The 26829-nt window shown below is 33.3% G+C and overlaps 4 protein-coding genes across 4 annotated transcripts; 2 read left to right on the top strand and 2 right to left on the bottom strand.

Moving 5' to 3' along the window:
• LOC18589845 lies at positions 3229 to 4662 on the bottom strand. Its single transcript, XM_007015000.2, has one exon. It carries the CDS (start codon positions 4062 to 4064, stop codon positions 3669 to 3671), a length of 396 nt encoding a protein of 131 aa, XP_007015062.1. The 5' UTR covers positions 4065 to 4662; the 3' UTR covers positions 3229 to 3668.
• On the bottom strand, positions 9143 to 13002 carry LOC18589844 (heterogeneous nuclear ribonucleoprotein F). The gene is made up of 2 exons (XM_007014999.2): positions 12825 to 13002; positions 9143 to 10331 (listed from the first exon to the last, which is right to left on the bottom strand). Exons 1-2 carry the CDS (start codon positions 12836 to 12838, stop codon positions 9563 to 9565), a joined length of 783 nt encoding a protein of 260 aa, XP_007015061.2. The 5' UTR covers positions 12839 to 13002; the 3' UTR covers positions 9143 to 9562.
• Positions 16153 to 18767, top strand: LOC18589843. The gene is made up of 5 exons (XM_007014997.2): positions 16153 to 16807; positions 17593 to 17684; positions 17867 to 17924; positions 18142 to 18207; positions 18323 to 18767. Exons 1-5 carry the CDS (start codon positions 16469 to 16471, stop codon positions 18443 to 18445), a joined length of 678 nt encoding a protein of 225 aa, XP_007015059.1. The 5' UTR covers positions 16153 to 16468; the 3' UTR covers positions 18446 to 18767.
• LOC18589842 (putative disease resistance RPP13-like protein 1) lies at positions 22439 to 26646 on the top strand. The gene has a single exon (XM_018127664.1). The coding sequence runs from the start codon at positions 22611 to 22613 to the stop codon at positions 26385 to 26387; it is 3777 nt and encodes a 1258-aa protein (XP_017983153.1). The 5' UTR covers positions 22439 to 22610; the 3' UTR covers positions 26388 to 26646.

Raw genomic sequence — 26829 nt, 5'->3', positions numbered from 1 at the left:
ATTTCTTTATACACTTGTTTATTTTTTATGTCACGCATCCACATTTTCAACTCAAAAAATATTTCTATCAAATAGAGGAAGACCTTTATTTATAATATATGTTGTTATAAATTTTAAGTTGTCCAGAAATTTAAAAGTATTTAAAAAAAAGTGAGAAAAATATAAGCATTTGTTAACTAATTAAGGTTCTTTTCTGTTGTTATTTTTACTATTTACTTAAATCGTTATTAAAAAGAAAAAAAGCAAATTGTAAGAAGTACAATCATAATTAAATTATAACAAAATGAGTAAATAATTAAAATGTAATACTAAGTTCTTAACATAACTATTCTATGTAAATATAAAATTATCCATTTTATTCTTCAAAAGGATTATAATTTAAATCTTTAATCATAATTCAGAAATATTATTCGCTTTTATCTCTTATAAATGCAATTTTTTTTTCTGTGTTTTTCTTCTGAAAGCAAAATAAACAACCAAATGGAGCCTGAGCAAGGCTTTTAACAAACAGCATATATTAGTAATTTGCTTCAAGTTTAGAAATTAATCTTGCAGGTATATGAAATTCATTGCATACATGTACATATATACGATAATGAGGGTATGTGCATGTACATGTTTATATATTCATAAATGAGAAACATATTCCATGTCATGGCTCATGCGTCATGGTCATCTATAAACAGATTATGGGTCATGTAGAAGAGTCATAACCAACAAGCAAGGGACCACAGGAGTGTGATAAAGGGGTTTGTGGTTGCTCTAAGGGAAAGGGATCTCATGATTAATTGAAAGCGGAGGGACATGAATGCAGCCCACCCCCATCATCATCATCATCATCATCTCTATATATATCTGTATATATTCTTTCTGCAATTATTTAATTCCGAAAGTTCCCACAGAGGGAGACATTCAAAGCTAAAGCTCTGGCCACTACTTGTCTCTTTTTAAGTCATCTCATCATACATCAAGGCGGTGATATTTGCACTCTTAACAACACATGCACTTCATCTCTACCTACCAGTCCCATGGTGAAACATCTCACTTTTTCTCACAAAAGGTTAATTTTGGCTGTGACTTTGATACTGACTGCTTCAACAATCATCATTTAAACTTTAATCTCATCACTTCCATCAACAACTATAATCTTCAAATACCATATATTTATATATATAAATACATACATACATACGTATGTATATACATACACAAAAGAGAGGATTACAGTTCAAATTTAAGTACCATTCAAAATTTGGACCATATAAATACTTATATGTAAACGTATGCAAACACCATGATATGAAGCTTAGACAACAAATTGATAGATAGATAGAAAGAGAAAAGGTCATATCAATCATCAGAAGAAAAGGTGAAATAAATTAAGAGTGTTCACAATTCACAATAACCCATCTTTAAGGGTTGAATTAGGCTCCCATTACCAATTTGTTTGGGTGGCAATATCATGTCCTTCACTACCCATTAAAGGCAAAAAACACATTACTGTTTGACCATTTTCATGGAAAATAATTGCAGAGTTACTTTCCGTCAGATTGATTACTCTTTAAGCTGAGTTGAGAGGGATTGAAATCACCACCCATAGCAGGCAGGCAAATAGAGGAAATTAAGAAGGTAAAATCATCAGCAAACTATATTATACCTTGCTTTAGCAAACTTAGAACCGAGTTACCTTTACTTTTTACTCCAGTTATTAGATGCTTGTTGGAGTCTATCAATTTAGCCAGGAAAATATATAGGTAGGAAAGGAAATAATGATGCTCATTATGTCAAGTAATTTTTGACTAAAATCGTTCATGTTTTGCTCTTATCCAGCAAATGAATAGGAAGAAAAAAATGTTTGAATCATCTCTTACATGATAACAGTTAACAGGGATCATTATCAGAAGTCCAGGTTTTGAGCCGTAGAGATGATGGCTTCAGGTGAACCAAATATTGTACGCTTTATTATTATTACTATGTAATTTGGTAATCAATATATTGTTTACTTATGATTCAATAAAGTTTTCCATATAATATTCTAATCAGTACCTGAAGAAGCCAAAAACATACAAAAAAAAAAAAAAGAGAAAGAACCATCCAACTCTAATGAAGCAATATATGATCATAAGCATGCAATAAAAGAAACATGATGGAAATAAATAATTGAGAGGGGAAGCCAATGATAAATAATGGAAGAGTACTGCTGCCCAATTGAAAGAGTTCGCAGCATTGCTGTTATCATTATATATATATATAATATATATTATGCTGAATTGGCAAGTATCACAACCTCATTNTATATGTTATGTATAATATATAAAGAAAAAGAAGAAAAAAGAATATCATGAGAAAATTAATTTTCTTGAGATTCTCTCCACTGTAACAATGATCACAACCCGCACGAGTCTCTTCATTGGATTCTCCTAGCAATGCTGGGCTCAGCCCAGACACCCACAATCTGACAACATGATCTTAACCTTGCAAATTTATATTAAAAACAACACCAACCCGATACTTTCTTTTCTGTTCTCACTCTGCAGCCAAGGGAAAAAAAAGGGTTAATCCCCCCTTGAGGTTCAGACTGCATTGATCCTATATTTTTCCTTTCTTTGTTTTTTTTTGCTGCTTCCACACTTAAAAAGTTGTCCTGTAGTCATAATCCCAAGAGAATTTTGACCGTAGTTAGCAAACTAGAAATGGGAAAACAGAAAAAGTTAAAACTTGATCAAAAGATTTTTATATTCTCACCCCCCCCCACACACACAGTCTTCACTCCAAAAGTAGAGTATGGGGGGAAGACCTTTCATAGAAGTCTTTTCTATTGTTTTACATCACAATCAAAGGGGATGCCTCTACTGTTTGGAGGGGGGACCCTCAAATTTCACCAATTTAGCCATTAATCAAGTCTGCTATCTCATTTTCTTCTTATACAATCAATAGTGCTTCCTTATAATTGGATGTTTGGGTACCCACACAACAGCATAGAAAAACACAATTGAAAATATATATATCTTCAAATTAATCAAGTGATGTTCACCAAATATTGTTTTCCTTATACTGCCACACATATCAAATCAACCAAATTGGGATGATATTAGTTGATTTATTGATAAGAAAATTTGTTATAAATCTTGTGCTAATATCTTAGGCTTTCTATCATGAACAAGAAAGAAAAACAACAAGAGAAGGTTTGCACACAGGAAGAAGTATCTATTCTTTCACTTTCTCAGGTTGACTTAACATTTAACAAAACATATATAAATCACACTTACAAACTTCAAATTGCACCCCATATATTACAATATTGCACTCTTCCCAGACTTCAAAAAGTCAGCAATACATTTGAAAAGAAATATTAAATAGACAAAAAAGTAGGAATTAAAGCTAAATTTAGTTGGAGATCAGGCCCAGCTAAATTTAGTGATTAGTATACCCTACAAATTTGAAAACCCAACTACAATTACCCCCCCCAAAAAGTAAGCAATATAGCTGCCAACTTCTTCTTCTTCTTCTTCTTCTTCCTAAATCACTCACTCAAAAAGTCTTAAGTTCTCACACTATGCCTCAATGATATCAAATTTAAAATATCAAACTAATACTAAAAGAAAATCAAATAGAAACACCTCTTAAACTATTAAAATGATCTTATATGTAAAAGAAAGCACTTATCATCAGACGGAGATATCTCTAAGTGCAAAGAAGAAGAAGAGCTCTAAGTCTGGAGGAGCAAAGAAAGCAATAGGAGTTCTTTGCAATGAGCAACTGGAGAGAACTCTTTGCTTCTTTGGTGCTGGAGGGCATGAACTGATCTCCGGTATTCGAAACCTTTGAGCTTTTGGTGTGGAACAAGGACTCGTAGTGATCATATCATCTACACCTTCAAAATCAAAGCCATCGATCTTGCCAATATTGTCTGAGCTTATGGTAGAAGACGTTGAAGGCAAATCCTCCACCACTGATGTCGTTTGAATACTGATCTTGGGCTTTACAGGCTTCTTCTTGTAATTACTTCTCCTTGGCTTGCTTGCTCTTCTTCTTGTTTTGCTGCTTCTGCTGGTGGGTGCCATTGAAAGAGGATGATAAAGTAAAAAAGGAAAAAACTAGATATAGTGGATGAATAGTTAAAGAGCAGTAGCTGAAGTACAAAACCAAAGGTATTCCAAAAACTGGAAAGAGTGAACAAGTTAAACCCTTTACCAAGTTTTTCTCAGGGTGAAGAGAAGAAACTACCAATAGGGCAGAAAAACTGCCATCTAGTACGTCTAAAACCTGGTGGACTACTTTAAAGCAAAGCAACTAAATTTGACTGAAAAGTAGTAAGAAAAAGCCAACTGAACAATCCCTTTAGAAGCTCAAACTTTTCATGTTCATGACCTAATGCTTGTGAACAAAAGAAATCCCACCCAAAATGGACTTGAACACGATACAGAGAAAAACCCAACATCAGATCATCATCTAACCAAATTTCAACTGAAGAAATTGTTATAAGGCGCAGCACAGCACTATTAAGCAGCAAACCAATAAAACCCAAGACTTGAAGGCAAAAGGATGAACTTGGATTTTGTTGAAAGTGTGAAACACCAAAGGAAGACCAAACTGGAAGAAAGAAAACCCCAAGTTACGGAACATGAAAAGAGGTAATCAAAACCCTAGAGAGATAAGAGAGTGGGGGAGAGAGGATTTTTACAAACTCATGAATGCTGGGGGTTATATTTGATTGAGAAAACTTTGGGCAGGGTCTGCCCGTTGCCCTAAGCCGTACCTAGAGAAAGCAAAGAGGGAGAGAAGCGTTTTCAAATTAACTTTGCGCATATTATATTGTGGGGATTTAATTAATTTTAATTTGAGTATTTGGTTTTATTAATTGGTATAATTTGGGTAAAGAGGCTTGCCCGCTATTCATAGTTTTTAAACAAAGTACTAGTATCTTTTATTATCTATAATTATCTTTAGAGATAATTTTTTATTTGGCATATTACTGAAAAAAACTCTTGAATTATTTAGAAAAAATTCAAATAAGTTTTTATTTTTTTATATTTTTATTTTAAGTCAAATAAATTTTTATGATTAATGATTGATTAACTATTATTAAATATTACTTGCCATTTTATGTCGTGTGGTATTATGTGATATGTTTACATGTCATAATGGATAATAACATAACATGATAACATGATCGTGTGAGAATTTACACCTTCCACGTTAGTTACACGTGAACTTAACATGACAAGTGATATTTTAATTAATGATAATTAATCAATCATTAATTATAAGAGTTTATTTGGTCAAAAATAAAAATATATGAACTTAATTGAACGTAATTTTTTTTGAATAATTTAAGAATTTTTTCAAATGGTACGTCTTTTTTTTTTATAAACATATTTCTTAGGTGCTCCAAAAGTTTTAAAATTTCATAATTTACCTTTACTTTTTTAAAAATTTTATAATTTTACCCTTATCATAATTTTTTTGTTTGGTGATATGCCAAATAATAATTAATCGATAACTAATTTTTGTGAATTTAAAAACTTAAGTAAAGTCAATTATAGTAGAATTATTTTTGCAAATCCCACTGTCTCAATACCTCACAATAAACTCACCTCTTATTCCTCTGCCAAATGTCGAATCTTGACTTCGTCTCTGCTTGGGTGCTTCTTGAGACTTTATAATAGTAATACAAACTATGTCACCTCTGTTTTGCCCAAGTCTTTTACTTCACTAATAATTAATCGGAAAAAGTAAATTTATGATGAATTATATCACTAATTACAGGTAAAAGGAAAAAAAAACAGGGTACAATGTTGGATTGGATGGAAACTTAAGAAAAAGAGGGAAGGAAGATGCAGTCAATGTAAATTGGGAGCAAAGCATTGTTTGAAGAATCACGCAGATTATTAGGGAGGAATAAGATGGTCAGAGAGAGGCTAGCTAGTGCTGCCCAATGAAGGGTTAATTATAGTTAAGATTCCGTCGTGAATTTATTTATTTTTGTCTACATAAAAGAGTCATACAAATTTAATAAACTATTAATTGGCAGACAAGAAGAAAACAAATAAAAGGGTACTGGGAAAGAGAACTCCACTGGTTTTTTGTCTCCAAGCCCTAAATCTTAGCCTTCACCTGCTCCTCCTCTGCTCTGCTCTCATCATTTTAAATTCATTTCATTTGCCTCCATTTTCAACTTCCTTTTTCCTTTTTTTTTTTTCCTTTTATCATTTCGTTAAACAGCTAGTTTTCAGGGGATCCTAAAATTTAGGTTTCACCATTTGTACACGTGGCTCACTTATCCATCCCTTTGACATTATCATGCCATACTTCAATATTATATTATATTATTTATATCTTTTTCCTCTTGAATGCCAATTTAAATTATTGGTTTGAGTTATGTAATAACAAGCGTAAGTATGTGTATATACATGCATATATATATTTATATTTGTGTATACATTGAAGTGGTAAGCTCAAATAAATGATATAAATTTTAAAATTTAAATAAATTTTTATATTTTTATTACATTTAATAAAATTTTTGTATTTTAATTTATGATTGATAATTGACTTAGTCAAAATGTTATTTGTCATTATATATCATGTAGTACTGACGTAACATGCTAATATATTATAATTGATAATGATGTGATACGTTAACATATTATAATTAACAATAACATGATATATTGATTTAACATAATAATATAATCAAGTGACATTTTTCATCTTCTATATTAATAACATGTTAGTGTCATATGGATATAAAATGATTAATGACATTTTTATTAAAGACAATTAATCAATCATTAGTTGTACGAACTTATTTGATCCACAATAAAAATATAAAAGTTTGATTGAAAGTATTAAAAATAAATAATTATTTAAAATTTTTTAAATAATTTAAGAGTTTATTTGAGCATTTTGCCAATTTTAATCTTATCAATTACCCTCTTGATATTAATATTTAATTAAAAATTTTTTTTTAATATTTACATTCTAATTTTGAATTTTTATGAGAAAAATAAAAATAGAAATACACATTGACACATGCAGACATATAATAATAATAATAATAATAATTTATTTGTAGGTGACAATCTCGATAAAAAATGAACGCACGAATTCAAGGCAAGCTTAAGAAAGGAGAAATCATTAGATTACCTTTACTTACATGGGTAGTTGGTCAAAGAGAATGCAAAGGGTATTAATTAGCAATATCACACATATAATTCAATTTCTTGCGTAAAAGAAGAGTCATGAGGTGCCTTATATAAATATATATATATATATATATATATATATATATATTCCATTTTTCTTTCCCCTTTGCTTGGCTTCTTTATTTTGCACAAACTTAATTTGTTTGTAACAAGCTTCGAAAAGGGTTATATTTGATGAGAGGGAAAGAAAATATGAAGTGGAGAGCTGAAGGAAAAGAGAGGAAGACTGGAATGCCCCTTAACAATATTTTGCTCCCCTTATCATCTCATTCAAGGATACATCCTTCTCTTTTCTTTTCTTTCTTTCTACCAGCTGATATACCTCTCTATTTCTCATTTGCTTTTGCCTCAGCCTCCTGCTAAAGCTTGACATTTAAAACAAACCTACAACTATGATTGAGCACATATCTCAGCCCTTTGAGAATCCTAATAAATATGGCAAGCAGCCCTAGGATTCAGAGTTGAGTAATGATGGCGCAAGTTTCAATACACTTCAGCAAATCATTCAGTATTTCAATTTCCTATTTCGACTAGCATCAAAATTTCCAAAACAATAATATCAATTGATGGGATTTGTACCTTGATGATATATTGCAATTTAAAATAAACCAATCCCTACTGCATGATGAGATTCATAGGTAGATAAGATAAACAAAATCTCTAAGGCCATTAAAAATTGAGTTATGATTTCGATGCTATTATCTACTTTGGTTTTGCATATCAAGAACTGGGGTTGCTATAACTCAACCAAAAACTCAACATCAAGACAGCTCGATGACAATTTACACCTATTTCACCCCATGCTCAAATTTTCCACGAGGCTTACATGTTACGAGCCTACCTGGTCCTGGAGTGTAATTTTCAAGCTTGCAAGAGGCTCAGCTTCCACCTTCATCTTCTTCCATTAAACAACTCTGTTGAAGTAAATGGAAATGTCCATATATCGAAACAATATCTTGATATACATGTATCCTAAATCCATATTAACGAAACTTTCTACTTAATAGAATGATTAAACTGCAAAAATTTAAAGAGGTTTGGGACTTGAATGGAACAATAAAGAGGTTAGGCACTAAAAGGAAACTCTATCAAAATTTAAAAGGTCAAGAACCAACGAATCATTTTACCCTAGCAATGAAAACTTGCCCGCTAATGGTATGTAAATAAGTTACAATATATAACCCCTCTTAAGCTTCACTTGTCTTCCGTTGCTAGTTCAGGTCCGTTACTCAGGAAAAGCAAAGCATATAATCCGAATGGCATAAAGCGGGAGGAATATGCATGGATTTGCACCTTTCCATCCCTCCAAATCCAATCCTTCCAAAAATGAGAGGAAAACATTCGTTCAACTTAAATTAACAATTTCAATTACAAATTTACCTCTAATTTCTTTCTTTCTCTCTATTTTCCATCCTTCATACCGAACACAGGGAAGTTAAAATAACTTTCCTTCCTCACCTTCCTTTTCTTTTTCCTCACATACTTCCCTTCCCTTTATTTTCCTTCCTACCAAACATTGCTAAGAGAATAGTCCCTGAGGTCGCTATTCACATTAACTGATCATTATGGCGGTGCATATCTTCTAAATCAACTGCAATTACATCTAAAATCTGTTTCTTTATTCTACAAGAATCAGGCCTAGAATTCTAATTACTCTGACCTACTTTAGTTGTTTGACAGTTCACTAATTACCGCAACTTTCATGTCCATACAAATTGTATAATTACTAAGTATCCAGATAAAAAAAGAAGAGTGAAACCCTTGTATGCCACATACTCATTAGGAAAAATGTGATTTCTAATGAATACATGCTCTTTCTCTTCCAACCATGCTTAACATTTTGGGACATTTCCTTTCTGGAAGGAATATAAATATCAGGCCTCTTGTTTAACAAAATATCAATGCAAAATAAAGAAGCCAAATCTTCCCAATAATGAGATACAAACTTGTGACATACACTCTTTTGCCATATAAAATCAAAAGAATCCTATGAGGGCACAACATTTCACATGTTTTGCCTAACAGATTGATGATAAAGCTATACCTAGCATAGCAAAGCAAACTATCATCTAATTGGCCTAAAATGTCCAGAGGAAATTCGACTTGTAACCTAGTGACCAATTTGTCAAGCCACAATCAAAGATTAGATAAAAGCCTAATAAAGATCTTAGCTTCTTGTATTTAACATGTGATATAAAACAACCACCTCTCAAATCATAACACTTATAAGGTATCTTACTATCGACTCAAGAAAACTAGTAAGGGAAAAATCCCAGCTGGGAAGAAAAACAACAAGGTAAATAATCATAACAGGTTTAGAGTAGCAAATAAAAATGAAGATGTTGTCAGAAGAGTCACCGTCCTCTTGAAATTGCATCATCCATCTCCTCAGGGGATGAAGGGAACAACTCAATATAACGACTCCCAAGTGTCATCCTATCCTTGGCCATTGCGGCTTTAGAATCTTCTGCATTGGCAAACTCCACAAATGCTTCTCCACTTGGCCTTCCCTCTGAATTCATTATTATATGAATTGCGTCTTCTGATAACACAAAATCTTTAAAGAACTCTATTATATCATCTTTTCCCGCAGAAAATGGCAATCCCCTCAATCTCAATATTCCTGTATGTTCAGCTGAATCCTTTGCATCATCGCTAGATTTGGCCCTTGGGACATTTCTACGAGGTGAACCACCACGAGCATCAGCCACTTCATTAGCTATTGCCTTATAATATTCCTGTCTCTTGCTTCTGAAAACCTCTACATATCTCCTGCCCATGTTTTGCCTATTCTTTTGAACAGCAAAATCAACCTGAAGGGGATAACCCAAAATGCAAAAAGCTTCACCAGTGAACTTGCTGTTCTTGTGGACAAAAAGGACATCAACTATGTCCAGACCATGGAAGAACTCAGCTACATCAGCCTCTGTGCAATCGAAGGGAAGACCACGAAGTCGAACTACAGGGAAAGGTGGAGGTTGGCTAACATATGTGTAAGGAGGAGGAGGAGCATTGTACATAAAGCTGGAACCTGGAGAAGTACCATAGAACGATGGGCCTTGATCAATTATACGCTGACGTTTCGCACCCATTTCACGCCCATCAGCACCATCAGTATATTTTCTTCAGTTTCCAAAAATCATGAAAGCAAAAAATGAGACTACTCAATACATTAATACATATCAATTTATTCTTTAATATTGGTAATTGAAACTTGATAAAAATAGCAACGCAAGGATGAAGGGTACTTATGTTTCTAAATTTCCAAATAAAAATGAAAAATGTATCATATGACATATTAATTTTATACAAATTCATAGCTAATCATGTTTAAGTATAATTTGGTACAAAGCAAACAATTCATCTATTAAATTTTTTAATTTTATTTTCTTTTTAGTTACATGCAATGCAAACAACTCTCTGATTACTTGTTATATATTTTATATTTTAACAAATAAAAACACTCAGTAAGCTTCAGGAAAAGTGAGCTCCATAACTTCCTTTACTTTTTCCAAGAAATACTCACATTGTGCTTTCCTTCATCAGAGAATGTGCTCTCCTCTAATAAATTACAATAAAATAAGGAGGCTTCCAATTGGTGAAAAGCCACCCTGATGTCATAAATTACCCCTCACACCATTTCTTAAGGCTTCTAACTGGTGTGATATCACACATTCGCTCTGTTTCTCTCTTGAAACTAGCTACTTCTAACTGAGCAAACTAAGGATGTTCAACAATAGCTTCTCCATTAGATTTTGTTCAAGTGTCCAAGCTTTATTGACTAAACATCAATCCATTACTTGCTACATCTAAACAGAATGGGGTGCTTCTATCATTGTCCATCCCAAATACATATGTATGCGTTGCAGTAGTCACAGAAACATGGAGATAACTGCTATATATACAGGCTAGATACACAATAAATAACTAAAAAAAAAGCTCACTGTTTAGGAAGTTGGAAGTTGCTCGTCAAGATGTATTTACAGCCTAGTTGCCTAAGACTGGTGATTATGTCCATCCTATTTTCCATTAATGATTTATCAATGTGCTCCTCCTTGTATGGTGCAGAATGTACGATCACAAACGACATAGACTTCTATCTTAAATATCCTTGAATATCTTCTACAAGTTCATTATTTATTTCGGGTGGTCAAGATGACAAAGTGATCCTCATATGACAAGCCTAAGCACTACTAGAGTCAATCTCACTAACAAAAGTCACTCCACATGTGATGCACCTGAGGAAGTTATAGAAAAAAGCTTGCTTTCTCTTTTGAATTTATACTTGGGATCAACTCATATATAATGCACAATATAAAGAAGATCTAGAATCAAGTTAGTATGCCCCAAAATGGAGTGCCTATTCCAGCCTTTTAGCCCACATTCTCCCATCTTACCAGAAAAACTCCTTGATAAGTGCCTGCTTTGCAATGATTTGATAAATCTGCCTCTCATCCTTTTACCCTTTGTTAAGACCTATCAATGGTATTTAGGGTAGTGGAAAAATTTAAGAAATCAACAATGAGAATTAGAGAGAAATTCGGTGGTGGTCTTGGGCTTCTTTGCAGTTGTGGTGTGGAATCATAGCCAAAGGTTTGACTATGTTGCAACGAGTTTGGTGACTAGGTGTTTCTCAAATGCAAAGGTGATGCACTAGGACAACTTGGATGCTAAGATATGCATGGTTGAGTACTGGCATAAGGAGTGTGGTTAGTTAAGATTCAGTGGAAAGATGGTGCACCACAACAACCTATAGTTAGCAACATGTGTGGTGGTTGAAAGCAAGCTTAAGGCCTAAAGGGTACACGGATAGCAAAGAGAATTAGCATGGTTTTTTTGGCACGGTGGAGTTGATCATGATGACAACTCACAGGAGAACTTAGGAGGTATTTTAAGGTTCACATGTGAAGTATGATATCCCACATCTAGTAGGATGCGAAGGTGGCATACATTGATACACACAGAAGACCCAAGAACCTATCAGCTTAAACTATTATATTCAAGATGTGTCCATCGTGCACATATGGACCCTTTGTTATGCTCCAACATGGACTCAAGGTCTGGCTTAACTCCTCAATTTTGAGACTATCCCAAAAAATGCCATTATACTCAAACTCTCAGTTCTACACAAACCAACAAAACAAGCAAATGGAAGAGAAAAATATTTATCGATCTTAACCGTAACCCAGAACAGGTATAAAAAGGCTCAATTCCTTTTAAGCTAATGAATGACGCTTTATATAATACGCAGAAAAGTGGACAAACTCAATAATCAAGAGGCGCCGCAAATTGCTATTCAAGATTCAAATATAAAAACAAATGAATCAGTTCAAGAACCTATTTTAACGACGCATTAAGCTCTAAGCCCATGTTTTCTTTTTCATTTTCCTTCTTTTATCACAACCAAAATTGAAATTTAGACAGCATGATTAATAAACTATAAGTCCTAAATAAAACCCAACTGTAAAATTCATCAATCCCAACAGTAAAACTCTAAAAAAATAGACTTAAAAATCAATACCCAGAAAAGAAAAGGCTTGGATATGGATCAAGGAGACATAAAGAATAAAAAGAGAAATTAAGAAAAACAAAAAAAGGACAAGAAGCAAAATTTACCCTCTGTAGAACATGTTGATGTTTTGTTTTATTAAAGGAAAAAGGCAAAGAAGACTTGATTATCGTGTCTCAGTGGTTTAGCGGTTGAAGCTCAATAATAAGAATAATGGCGGAAATCAGAAAGATAGAGGCGCCCCCAGATTTGATGCTTTTTTGCTGAATGCCGCGACTCTGTTAAGGGAACTCATGCTGACGGGGCAAACTTATGCTCTAAAACCGTGCTGAAACGCAAACGACGACGTTTTCCTTGCTGTGGAGGGGGGGGTGGGGGGAGGGGTTTTCTTGTAATTGTAATTACGGTTTGGGCTATGATTGTGGATTTAGATTGAAGCCAGCCGAGTCAAGGTGACTCAACGGCCCAACCCAATCAAGTTGAAGACCAATTGTTTTGTCTCTGTTGGACTTTGGATTAGGACCGTTAGATTTGGGCACGTTTAGCACAATCCGTATTAGGCCATAATTTTCCCTTACACCCTAGTATAATATAAGAAAATTAAGGTGAAATACATTTCTTATATAAAAAAAAACTTTTTTTCAGAAAAGTAATTAGAAAAAAAGTCTGAATGAAATAGGAGTCAAGTCGGCTAGGTTAGGATGCATGCACGGATGCCGTGGCTTGCAAGTAAGAGTCAGCCCACCTGCACAAATAATTCCCGTCCAAGCAACAATTTTATATTAAAATTTTATGTCAAACGTTTCAAAATAAGTAAGATAATTTAATCTTATCTTCGATAAGTAAGAGATTTTTAAAAAATTGAATGCTAAACATTTTATCAAATTAATTTTTTATGAAAAAATTTGTGCTAATTTAACTCCTAGATATGAAAAAAAATAACTCAATGGTAATATTTTTATATCTATTTAAAAAATTGAATTCAAATAAAAAAAAAAGTCATATGATAAACCAAAAAAATAAAATTTGTTTCAAAAGTGATCTATGCAAATTTACCCAATTACCCACTTGACGCTATCATATCAACTCTTTTTTCTTTCTATTCATTGATAATATCCTCTCGTTCTTCTACTCTATATATATATTTTAAGTAATCAATTCAATTTGTAGATTAATTCTTATAACATAAAATTAAATGGGTTCTTTTTTTAAATGGGCCTTATGCATAATGTATTTTTGACAATAAACTTTCTCATAATTTTAACTGTTTTTAACTAAAAGAATTAAAATTTAGATAAAATTATCTTTAATGAAATCGACTCATTTATTTGGATCCGCGTCTCAACCTGAAACCTATTAACGAGTCAAGTATGTTTAGATTTGTACCTCAAACTGACTCATATTTTTTGAGCTTTCTTCACCTGACTATTTATTTTTAGAGTATTTCTTATCAGAAAGAAAAAATGTTTAAGCATTTTGAGTATTTTGAAATAGTTTTTGATATACGAAGAAAACCTTTGAGCGTTTTGAGTATTTTTAAACATTTTAGAGTGATTTTTAATATATGAAGAAAAACTTTTGAACATTTTGAGTATTTATATTCATTAATTATGTTGTTAAATGGAATATGGTGTATCGTTTGAAATTGTTGATCTTATTAAATAGAATTCAGTAGTTTTGGTGCTTTTAGAAATTACGTGACTAGTTTTTAAGTATTACGTGACTGACTTTGGATATTGCGTGACTGACTTTGGGCATTGTTTGATTAATTTTTGATAAGGCATTGCGTGATTAGTTTCTGATAAGGCATTACGTGACTAGTTGATAGGCATTGCGTAACTGACTTTGAACATTCGTGATTAGTTTTTGATAAGGCATTGCGTGACTAATTTCTGATAAGGCATTACGTGACTAGTTTTTGATAAGGCATTGCGTGACTAATTTCTGATAAGGCATTGCGTGACTTTTTAGTAAGACATTACGTGACCAGTTAGTAAGGCATTGTGTGACTTAGACATTGCTTAAAAATCAGTCATGTAATGTCTAAACACTAGTCACGTAATGCCTAAAAAAACTAGTCACACAGTGATTAAGTCACGCAATACCTAATAATCAGTAAACTCAATTTTGGAGTTCTATGTATAAACCAATAAACTCAAAAACCTAAAACATATACTTTTTTTTGTTAAGCCATCAAATTGTGCACTTCATAAAAAATAGGTTACAAAACTCCATAACTCTCCAAAGTAAGAGAAAATATATTCCTATCGAGAGGCCTTGCTCACTCCCCTTATACAAAAATAAAATATACCATTTTTACAAAATATTCTCTAAACAATTTCAACTCAAAATCCTATAAAAAAAATCAAAATTCCTAGCAAACATACTTAACAATCATCCCAATCCCAGACACAATAAAATCATGAACCACCATAAAACTCATCAAATATGCTTTAACTGTTCTTTCTCTCTGAGCAAAATCGCTACCTGCAAAAAGCAAAATCGTTATTCATTGCCCTTAAGAACCCTAAGATCCACCATAAAAAAAAAAACAAAATAAGAAAGAGCTTGATGTCATCTTTGCGAATTGGATGACGAGATAGACATATTTGAGCAGAGAGAGAAATCAAGATTTAATTTTGAAAATTTTATCTGGATGGCGGGAGAGAGAAAACTGAAATCATTTTAATTTGTCTGAAATTGTTTAATGAGTATTATTGTCAAGTCATATAAAAAAATTGATCAAAAATAATTAAAATTATAAAAAATATATTTTTAAATTGAACTTGTGAAGAAGGTTATTTTTCATAATTTTTTCAAATTAATATATAAAAGTTATTTTAAAAAATATTTCAAAATGATTCCAAATAATTTGAGATTTCAACTGATTTGATATGTGCGATGACTCAAATTCAACTTGATCCAACTCATAATAATACAATGATTAAATAATTGAAATTCAAATTGATCCGATCCAAAATAATATAGGACTCGATAAAATTCACAATCTAAAATAATTTAGTTCAATTAGTCCAATTGAAATATAATTCAAAAAATAGTTACATGCATATATCCTTACATGCTTAAATTTTTTAAATAATATTAGTCTATACAAGCATGAATCCAAATTTTCTTTCTTTTTGCTTAAAGAAAGAAAGAGTAAATTTCATGGCAGCCTTATTTGACGGTTTAAACTGCACGTGGACTAGAAATCAGTTACCGCCCCTGTTGGAAGATGGAAAGTTGGAACAAAACTCTTTTTAAGTTGATTGGGGTTTGATGAATTTAACACGTTTAGACACCAACTAGGTTCACACAAGTGGCAAAGACCAAAGAGACCCACGAACTTGGGGCAACCGTCCACCTGGTTGTTAAATCCTTTACAAAATAATGAACTTGATTTTGTGTTTTTAACGCTTTTTTCTTTTTATTTTGTTTTGGCTTGGAGAGTTTTGGACCTCAAAAACTGTCTGGTTAACCTTCTTCAACTGCCCTTTCAAAGCACCACATTCTTCACAAGTTCCCTTTGCACCCAACAGGCTTTCCATTTATTTTCCATTCTCCTCTTTCCTTGTTCATGAATCTTTGACTTCAATCTTCAAACTCCCATCATTTTCTCTAGTGGGTACCTTTTGTTCTCTTAACTACCTTCCAATATATAGAAAAATAAAGCCGGCAAAGCCCTGATCAGGTTATTGGTGTTTTTGAAGCTTTCAACTGTTGTTATTTTGAGCTCAGTTCACCAAGGAACATGGTGGGGGCTTTGTCTGTGATGGGTTCATCTGTTATAGACTCTCATACTGGTCCATGTTTGTGCTTGGATGCATTGCCATCCACCAACATGAACCTGAAAGGTGGTGGGGAATTGGTTTTACAAAGGAATTCAATGAAAAGAAAGCATGTGGCAAGGCCAGGGTCATTGGAGTTAGGCAGCTCTTTTGTAGATTCGTGGCAGGACTGGAGGTTGTCAGGGAAAATGATTCCAGGTATTGTGAATAGGTGTTCAAGGAAGCAGCGTAAGGACCGGAGACTTGTGGTCGTTAACGAGGTAGCAGGGCAGTATGAAGACAGTTTTGAGGATGTTAAAACGGTGAGACTATTGCATTAATTTCTGTTTTTTGTTTTTTGTTTTTTGTCTTACTGCTATGAGGCAACATCTCATTGGAAAAGTTTTGGATTAATTACATTCAAGAGATTTTTCCCCTTCTTTTATGGATAATTTCAGTCCAGAAACGTGGGCATTTCTCTTATGTTAGGATTGGGCATCTGTTAGATGAATCGAAGCATTGTTGTTTCAAATGTTTGATGCTTAGAACTATGTTTACTTTGGCTAAATGTATACTTAACCCAATCATAATGGCACTTAAGGCTTTGGTCATAACAGGGATGGAAGTTGCCTTAATTGGAAATCCTTAACAACATCGTAACATGGACTTTGACCCCTTTGGAGAAATATAATCCAATTTTTAAAGAATTATTAGGATACTCATAAAAGTTGTTGCAGCTAATTCAGACTCTTGAATATTGCAGACCCTAAGATATGATATTATGCAGATCAGTGTACTAAAGACAGAACAATGATACGTACTATGGGAAAGTGTGTTGAAAGTAACTGCACATTGAGAGCCATGGATGCAAATGTTTTTCTTAGTAGTTTGTTTCTTAATAGTAAATATGGCTTTTGCTTAAGGATAACTATAGTCAATTAGTCGTCCGAGTGAAGCAGATGAAGGGAACAAACAATCTGTCAAAGAGCTTAATTTAATTTCGATTTATCTCCAACTGATAAGCCCAGGCCTTGGCCCTTGTAATGCATATAAGTTTTGTTAAATCAGTCAAGGTTACTTTTATATGACTAAGATTTTCTGCCTGCAGCAATTACTCAACTATTTCACATACAAAGCGGTGAGGACTGTTCTTAATCAGCTCTATGAGATGAATCCACCTCAATATACATGGTTCTATCAGTAAGTGGCATTTTTACTATATTGAAATTCAAATCCAGCTTGAAGCCTTGAACCTAGCCAATCAAATGACTCTTCTTTGAATACATATCATCGGCTAACATCATCAACAGAATGTAAACATGAAGAAAGATATCTAATTAACTCTGTTGTATTAAGTTCTGCTTTACTCTTCATTTTGGCAGGTTTGTTGCAACAAATAAGCCCAGTGAGGGCAAGCGTTTCATCCGCATTCTTGGGAAGGTAGTGCTAAAGAGTCTTGTTTTGCATTCTTTTTGTTTCCAGGAAAATGTAGGTCAAGAATCTTTTCACTCTAAAACTGTACTTAACTAGCTTAAGACAGCAAATTCCTCCTGAAACTTTTAAGTGACACAGCTACAATTACAACCTATAACATATCAGACGTAACATATATAAAAAGACAGAAGAGAGTTGATTCATCTTTGGCACTGACTGACAGGAGAGGCAAGAGCTTGCAGAAAGAGTGATGATAACAAGGCTTCATTTGTATGGAAAGTGGGTTAAGGTAATGGAAAAACATGTCTTGCAAGGTTTGTTTAGCATTTGATGCAGAAAAAAGGCTGAAAGAAATGGAAATACAAATCTTTTGATCCCTGTGTGTTATGTATGTTTTGGAATAGAAATGTGACCATGCTCAAATATACAAAGAGATTTCGGATGAGAACTTGGAATTGATGCGCGAGCGGCTCATGGACACTGTGGTTTGGCCCTCAGATGATACAAACACAGAGAAGATTGGCTGAGGGCATATCCCAAATTCCATTCTGATTTTTTCTGGTGTTGTTAGTGGCCATAGGTATCCTTTCAGTAGAATCAAGGAGTTTGGGTCCCAAAGAATTAATGTTGTTACCTATATTTTTTATTCACCCAGCTCATTAGCATGATTGAGCACTGTAAATTATAGACTGTACATAAAAAGTAAAGTACCCATCATTTCAGATGGTTCTAAAGGATGGAACTCAAGCTGGGTTTGCCTATTCAACTGTAGTGGGCTAAAGCTGAAGGTAAGTGTAATAATTACAATGCCAAAATCATAAAGATGTCTTGCTAAGAATATTTCCATAATTTTTTTTTTTTTACCAAGTAGGTTCTTCCTGTAAAACAGGGACTTGGCTCCACTGCACCTCATCCAAACTGGATTTGATCATCATTGGCAAGAATATTTCCTTAGTTAGAATTTAAGATTTTTAATTTTTGAAAATAATAATAATAATAATAATGTAGAAATGATTACTAGTTTCTCTAATCCAATAAACTGGCCCTATTATGACTTTGATTGGTTAAAAATATTTTTAACTTGAATTTCTTATTGTTTTATATTTATTATTGATAAAAATATTTTTTAAACATTTTTGAATGAAATAATTTGTAAATTTATGTTTTATAAAATTTAATTCATTAAATTGTTTAAAATGATAAAAATCAAATTTAAAAAACTTTTATCAAAGATAAAAATCAATTATTACAATTCAATTGGAACAAAGAGAATATTGTAATCTTTTGACTTGGCAAATGTTTAGGGTTATATATTTTGGTGAGTAAGAGTTGGGACTTAACCTTACTATAATAGCATATTTGGTTGGGGGAATAGCTAAACATATTTATTTTTTCGTTTGGTTGCTAATTATTTCAAAGAATAGTCATTCTACTGAAATCTTTATTTTCTAAAATTACCTAAAATCGAGAAATACCTATACCAACTCTCATCGTATTTATTTTTCATAATTGAAGAATAGCTTTTGAAAATGATAAGACCAAAATATTCTTTACAAGTTTAAAAAATTACAACCCTACCTAAATAAAAACATTTTTTCTCTCTTTTCCTCTTCTCCCTCCGTTTCAGCTTTCGCCTTTTTCTTTCTTTCTAATCTTCCACCCACCATCGGAGGGGGCATTAGCAGTAAAAGTGATGGTAGAGGTAGTTTTAGGATAGGATCTAGAGCTCTTTGTCCAGATCCAACTGAGAAAATGCCAAATTTAGTGTCTATGATTAGATTTGGTTGACGTTTCCCAACCAGATTCTCGTAGTCGGATTTGGCACTTCCTAGCCATATTTGGCCACTAGGAGTGCCAATCTAGTGCCCTAGTGGCCAGATTCGATCACAAGGAACGCCAAATAAGTGCACCATTGTGCCAGCCACATATCTGGTGGTTGATCAAAGGAGAAAAGATGAAAAGAAAAAAATTAAAGTAAAAAATTTAAGTTTTTAATTATATATTATAAAAAATAATATTTTTAAATTTAAAAATTAATTAAAACTATTAATAGTTTAATCACATTAATATTAAATTATAATAAAATATTAATATTTAAATTATCAATTATTAACATTTTAAATATTATAATTATTATATTTAAAAAATATAAATAAAAATAAAATAATCATATATTATAATAAAGAATAACTCCCACCCTCAATGAATAAGTTGCCAATAATGAGAAAAAGAATAAGAAAAAATATAATTTATAATAAAAAGTAAATTTATTTTTTTATCCTCTATTTTTTTATTATTTCAAAATTATTGTTACCAATTAAACATTACAATAAGTCATAATAACAATTTTACCTTATTCCCTTTCATCAACCAAACTAAATAATAATATTTCCATTCGATTTCTCCTGTATTCTATTATCAGAATATCTACTCTATTTCATTTCATTCTATTCTATGAACCAAACATATAATAAAGTTGTCTACGAGCCTTCAAGTTTGGATGGTTAACCGGACTCTTTTACATGTCTAATTTTATTTTTGACACCTTTTAGGTCTCTAACCTTACATCTTATTTATTTATTATTTTTAAAATTTAATAGACAACCATTTGGTGCTATGCCATGTGTATCGTGGTCTTAGAATCAAGATTTTATTAGGGAATCATTTGGTTCACGAAATAAAATTGATGAAGAATGGAATAGTTATTGTATAAGAATATAAAACTTATTATATAGTTTAATTCATAGAATGAAATCGTCGTTTTGATATTATTTTAATATTTACTTGGTAAAAGTAATTTTAGAATAATAAAAAAATAAGTGATAAAATGATAAAAATACATTTTATTATAATTTAACACAATTTTTGAGATTTTTTAAACTCATTATCTTTTGTAAATATTTTTTATTCAATTATAATATAATAATAGTTTAACTATGCTATTATTAACAGATTAAGACTTAGTATTAAAACATTAAGGTTTAATATTAAAATATTATCATATTTTTTATTTTTCTCTTTTTTCATTTTTTTCTTTTAATTTATAATATTTATTAATAATTTAATAATTTATTATTAAAATACTCATATAATTTTTTATTTTAATTTTTTTTTTTCTAAATCGTTAATGGAGGTGTCACCGGTGCAATGGAGAGCCAAATTAACACTTCTCGCAACCAACCAACCAACCATTGTGACGACAGTGAAAGGAAGACAAGAATAAGCATTTGGACGATATCGAGAGACAGAGGACGATATCGACTACAGTGGTAGGATATGCTTGAACAGAGAAGATGTGAGAGGTGGATGAAAAGAGAGAGGGAGCAGAAGATGAGGAAAATGAGAAAAAAAAAAACCTTTTTACATGGCAGGGTTAGTAATAATCACACTATATAAGCATATTTATTTTAGGCTCTATTCTTTGAAATTCAAAATAGCTAATGGGTTTATATCTACTATTCCAACCTCACATTAAAAATAAATAAATCATTTTCCTCGACCAAGCATGTCGTAACTGGTTGCCCATGAGATCTTATTTTTATTCCTTGATAACCCATTGAGGTCTAATATTACTATTATGCTTTAAAAACCATGTATTTGGAAAGTGTTATCAGAAATTGTTATGAAGAATTATGGTTTTAAAATTTTTTTTAATGCTTGGCTTATTGTGAAAAAATGTTATGAAAAGGTAAAATGTCTAAAATGAATATATGATGTTGGAAAATAAAAAATAAGTCAGTTTTTTTTATATTTTCAAGTAATTTTCATTAAGATGTATAAGAAAATAAATTATTATGAAATTTCATTTAAAAAATACACAAAATGATAATTTTTAGATTTTCTCAAGAATTCAAAATTACTTCAAATTAAAAATAAAAGGTTAAATTGTACTCTATTCAAATAGTGGATTTAGTTCTTATACAATAAATTAATTCTCTATATTTTCTAAAATTGATAATGTTAGTCTAATAATTAACAGTATTAGGATTTTTCTGTTAATTGTGTTGGCATGACACTTTCTTGCCAACGTGGCATTAAACATGATGATGTTTTAATAACAACATGACAAAATTTTTTTTATCTATTTCATAATATTCTTTTCACTGTTTTAAATTTTGAAGCACACAAATTTAATTTTTTTTAAACTGAAAAAACACAAATTCAATTCTTGTTTATCTCACAATATTTTTTTCCTAAATCTTAAAAATCTATTTGTATTTTTATTTTCTTTTGCAATTGCGTTTAAAATCATTTATTCACATTAGATAATTTCATGTTTGCACTTATAGAATCTATATTAGTGCTTGTCAGCATTATTATTGTATCACTCGTGAAATACTACATCATTATTGTCATGTCATCAAATTTAATATCACATTAATAAAAACTTATCACGTCAACACAATCCTACGCAATATTAAATAACAGAAAATGTTTAATATATTAACCTGATATTATTAATTTTGAAATTAAAGAAATAAATGTCATTAAAATAAGAATGAGTAAACATTTTCCACAATTAACACTTGAACTTGTTTAACTACCACCTCTTGATTGATTCCGAAAGTAATGTCAAAGAGCACTATTGAAGCATTGAAACCTTACAAGCCTTTTGACACATTCAACAAATTTTGCTAGATTTCCTGTCTGCAAACGCAAATCACTTGTTTTCTCCTACAATTCTTCGAAAGCATGGCTGCTGAATTGGTGGGTGGAGCTTTCCTATCTGCTTTTCTTCAAGTTCTGTTTGATAGGATGGCTTCTCCTGATGTCCTAGACTTCATCAGGGGAGAGAGACTCAACCGCCAACTCTTCCAGAAGCTGGAAGCTACCTTGCTGTCTGTCAACGCCGTGCTAGATGATGCAGAAGGGAAGCAGATTGTACACCACAATGTAAGGAAGTGGCTTAACGAGCTTAAAGATGCTGTTTATGATGCAGAGGACCTCCTGGATGAGGTTGCAACTGAAGCTTGGCGATGCAAGCTAGAAGCTGAATTTCAATCCAGCACAACCAAGGTAAGGAAGTTTTTCTCTTCTCTTAATCCATTCAATATGAGAATTGAATCTAAGCTGCAAGAGATTCTTGAGAGAGTTGAGTATCTTGAAAGACAGAAAGATATCCTTTCCCTAAGAGAAGGTTTTGGGGAAAAAAAATTGAGAAAGTTACAGGCCACTTCCTTGGTGGATGAGTCCAGTGTTTATGGAAGAGATGATGATAAAGAAGCTATAATCAAGTTGTTACTGTCAGATGATTCGAGCAGAGATGGAGTAGGGGTAGTTTCTATAGTTGGTATGGGTGGGATTGGTAAGACCGCCCTTGCTCAAATTGTCTACAATGACAACAGAGTGAAGGAATTTTTTGACCTCAAAATGTGGGTTTGTGTTTCAGAAGATTTTGATGTTTTTCGAGTGACAAAAGCAATTCTTGTGGCAATCACTTCTCTGAGTTGTGAGGTTGGGGAACTTAATTTGCTTCAGGTCAAGCTGACAGAGTGTTTAATGGATAAGAAATTTCTGCTTGTCTTAGACGATGTTTGGAATGAAAATTATGTCCATTGGGAGGCCTTAAAGAGACCTTTAACTCATGGAGCCCAAGGAAGCAAGATCATTGTCACAACACGAAATGAAAGTGTTGCATCAATTATGCGCACTGTTCCAACTTACCATCTGAAGCAATTAGCAGATGAGCAATGTTGGTTGTTATTTGCAAACCATGCATTTGATAACATAAATTCCAGTTCACAAGTACCAAACCTGGAAACTATTGGTAGACACATTGTGAAAAAGTGCCGTGGCCTGCCTTTGGCTGCCAAAACAGTCGGGGGCCTCCTTCGATCCAAAGGAGATGTCACAGAATGGCATAATGTGTTGGAGAGCAATATGTGGGATTTACCAACTGGCGATGGCAACATTCTTCCTGCTTTAACTCTCAGCTACCATCACCTTCCTTCACATCTAAAGAGATGCTTTGCATATTGTGCTTTATTCCCAAAGGATTATGATTTTGAAATGGAGAATCTGGTCCTGTTATGGATGGCCGAAGGATTGTTGCCGCAACGTAGAAGAAATAAGAGTGTGGAAGAAGTGGGGGTTGAGTACTTCAACAATCTTCTGTCAAGATCATTTTTCCAACAATCAAGTTGCAATGGAAAGTGCTTTGTTATGCATGACCTCATTCATGATTTAGCCAAATTTGTATCCGACGGGTTTTGTTTGCATTTGGAGGTCGATGATTCTAATGAAATCCCAAAGACAGTTCGTCATTGTTCATATATGAGAACTGGTTTTGATGATTTCCAAAAGTTCAATGCCTTTCATGAAACCAGGTGTCTGCGGACCTTCCTACCTATGAAACCTTTTTTCTGGGTTGAAATGCTACCTTATGAAGTATATCATGATCTATTGCCAACATTAAAATGCTTACGGGTGTTATCTTTGTCCAAGTATGATAATATAAAAGAGTTGCCTAGTACAATAGGAGAGTTGAAACTTCTCCGCTATTTGAATCTGTCTTGCACTGCAATTGAGAGACTACCAGAATCCATCTGTTCTTTGCATAATTTGCTGACACTGTTATTAGCAGATTGTGGTTCGCTCAATCAGTTGCCCACCCAAATGGGAAGACTCGTCAACTTACGTCAGCTTGATATTAGTGGGACACTGAGAATAAAAGAGATGCCATTACAAATGAGTAGATTGAAAAATCTACAAGTACTATCTGCTTTTATTTTGGGGAACCATAGTGGATGTAGCATTTCAGAGTTGGGGGAGCTCCAGCAACTTCGAGGCAGGCTAACTATTGTCAATCTTCAAAATGTTGCAAATCCTAGAGATGCTTTGGAGGCAAAATTTAAGGACAAAGAGCACCTTACTGAGTTAGTACTGAAATGGAGTGGTCATACTCTTAGTACATCAAATGAAAGAGATGTACTGAGCATGCTTCAACCTCATATAAACTTGAAAAAGCTATCCATTGAATCCTATGGTGGCACAAAGTTTCCTGATTGGTTAGGGGATTGTTCATTCTCAAATATAGTGTCTTTGCGGCTTAGCCATTGCAAATACTGCTTCTTCTTACCACCACTTGGGCAACTACCATCACTCAAAAGTCTCTTTATCATTGGGCTTGATGCGGTTGAGAGAGTTGGAGTTGAGTTCTACAGAAACAGTTCATCTACAATTAAGCCATTTAGGTGTCTTGAAGTTTTATGGTTTGAGAGGATGTTGGAGTGGCAGGAATGGCTTCCCTCTGAACAAGATGCTGAAGGAGGACATTTTCCATGTCTTCGGGAGCTTCATATACGAAAATGTCCCAAGCTAAGTGGGATGATGCCTAACTACCTTCCTTCATTGAGAAAATTAATGATCATTGATTGTCGGCAGATCATGGTTTCACTTCCACAGGCTCCAACTATCTACGAATTGCATTTGGGATATTCAAATAAGGTACTTCTGAAGAATGCTCTGCCTGGGCTGCACGAGTTTACGATTAGAGGATGCAACACAATAGAATCTCTACCTGAAGGGATAATGCATAGCCTTTGTTTAGAAGAGTTGAAAATCGATGACTGCCCATCTCTTCTGTCCCTTCCTCAAGATGTTGTGCTTGCCACTTTGAAAAGACTAGATATCATGAAGTGTAAGAGACTAGAATTGCCTGCGTGGTCAAGTTATGCTTCCCTTCAAAGATTGTTGATATCATACAGCTGCTATTCTCTAAAGTCCCTCCAGCTACAATTATTCCCAAAGCTTACTCATCTCATTATACGGGGGTGTAAACTAAATTCCCTTTCAGTTTCAGAGGGGCCTAATCAGGTTCTCCCATCTCTCGAGTTTCTGAAAATCAGTTTATGCCCAAATTTTTTGTCATTTCCAGTTGGTGGACTGCATGCTCCCAACCTCAGATGCCTTGAAGTTTCTGACTCTGTGGATCTTAAGTCACTGCCTGAAAAGATGCACTCCCTTCTCCCATCACTAAGGTCATTGCAGATACGTAACTGTCCAGAACTTGAGTCGTTTCCTGAAGGTGGTTTGCCTTCCAATTTGCGCTCATTATTTGTTTCCTTTTGTAACAAACTCGCTGCTAGCCTCATGGACTGGGATTTGAAGAGGCTCTGCTCTCTTAAACTATTAAGCATCCAGGGTAAATGCCAAGGTATGGAGTCTTTTCCAGAGGAGGGTTTCCTGCCTTCAACTCTTACATCTCTGCACATCCTTGAAATTCCCAACTTGAGATCACTCAACAACAGAGGACTCCAGCATCTCACCTCTCTCCAAAAGCTCGAAATTAGTGGATGCCCTCAGCTTCAATCTATGTCAGGTCCGGAGCTGCCTGAATCCCTCTCTGTTTTACGAATTGAGGACTGTCCTTTGTTGAAGCAACGGTTGCAGAAAAACAAGGGAGAAGATTGGCCCAAGGTTGCTTTTGTCACCGTAATAGAAATTGATGATGAAATGGTCATATCATGAGCTATATATCCTTTATCAGTTGTTATTTGAACACAAGTTTTTCACTTCACCTTAGGCACTTGAAATGCACTTCATATAATCTCATTTCTTTAAAGTGCAACTCGCTAACATAATCAATGTCAGCACAGCTAGGGGTATGTTGATTGTTTTGGAGTGAGAGGGGATTTGTGCTGGTTGTGATGTTTCAGGTTGAGCTGGTGTTTTTGTCGGCTGTTTTATTGATGTTGTCTGGGCTTTGCTCTTGGGGCGGTGTTTTCTTTGTTTTGGGTCCGCTTTTGGTGTATGTACGAGGGTGAGGACTTGTTTTGGTGGTGTTGAGCGACTTGGTTAACGGCAACAGCAGAAGCAGTTTATTTCCGAAATGGTCTTTGACGTAGTTGCTTCAACACTTGCAGCAGCAGACATTTGCTATACATATGCTTGAGAGGTGGAGAGAAGAAAG

This window comes from Theobroma cacao, chromosome 9 (assembly GCF_000208745.1).
Source record: "Theobroma cacao cultivar B97-61/B2 chromosome 9, Criollo_cocoa_genome_V2, whole genome shotgun sequence".
Classification (NCBI taxonomy): domain Eukaryota; kingdom Viridiplantae; phylum Streptophyta; class Magnoliopsida; order Malvales; family Malvaceae; genus Theobroma; species Theobroma cacao.
The sequence above is the reverse complement of the archived record's forward strand: the minus strand, read 5'-3'. Positions and strand labels throughout refer to the sequence as shown.

Coding starts and splice junctions, on each gene's coding strand:
- LOC18589845 (XM_007015000.2), bottom strand. CDS start 4,064: ATGGCACCCACCAGCAGAAGCAGCAAAACAAGAAGAAGAGCAAGCAAG.
- LOC18589843 (XM_007014997.2), top strand. CDS start 16,469: ATGGTGGGGGCTTTGTCTGTGATGGGTTCATCTGTTATAGACTCTCAT. Junction 16,808..17,592: donor GTTTTGAGGATGTTAAAACG/GTGAGACTATTG, acceptor TTCTGCCTGCAG/CAATTACTCAACTATTTCAC. Junction 17,685..17,866: donor CAATATACATGGTTCTATCA/GTAAGTGGCATT, acceptor TCATTTTGGCAG/GTTTGTTGCAACAAATAAGC.
- LOC18589842 (XM_018127664.1), top strand. CDS start 22,611: ATGGCTGCTGAATTGGTGGGTGGAGCTTTCCTATCTGCTTTTCTTCAA.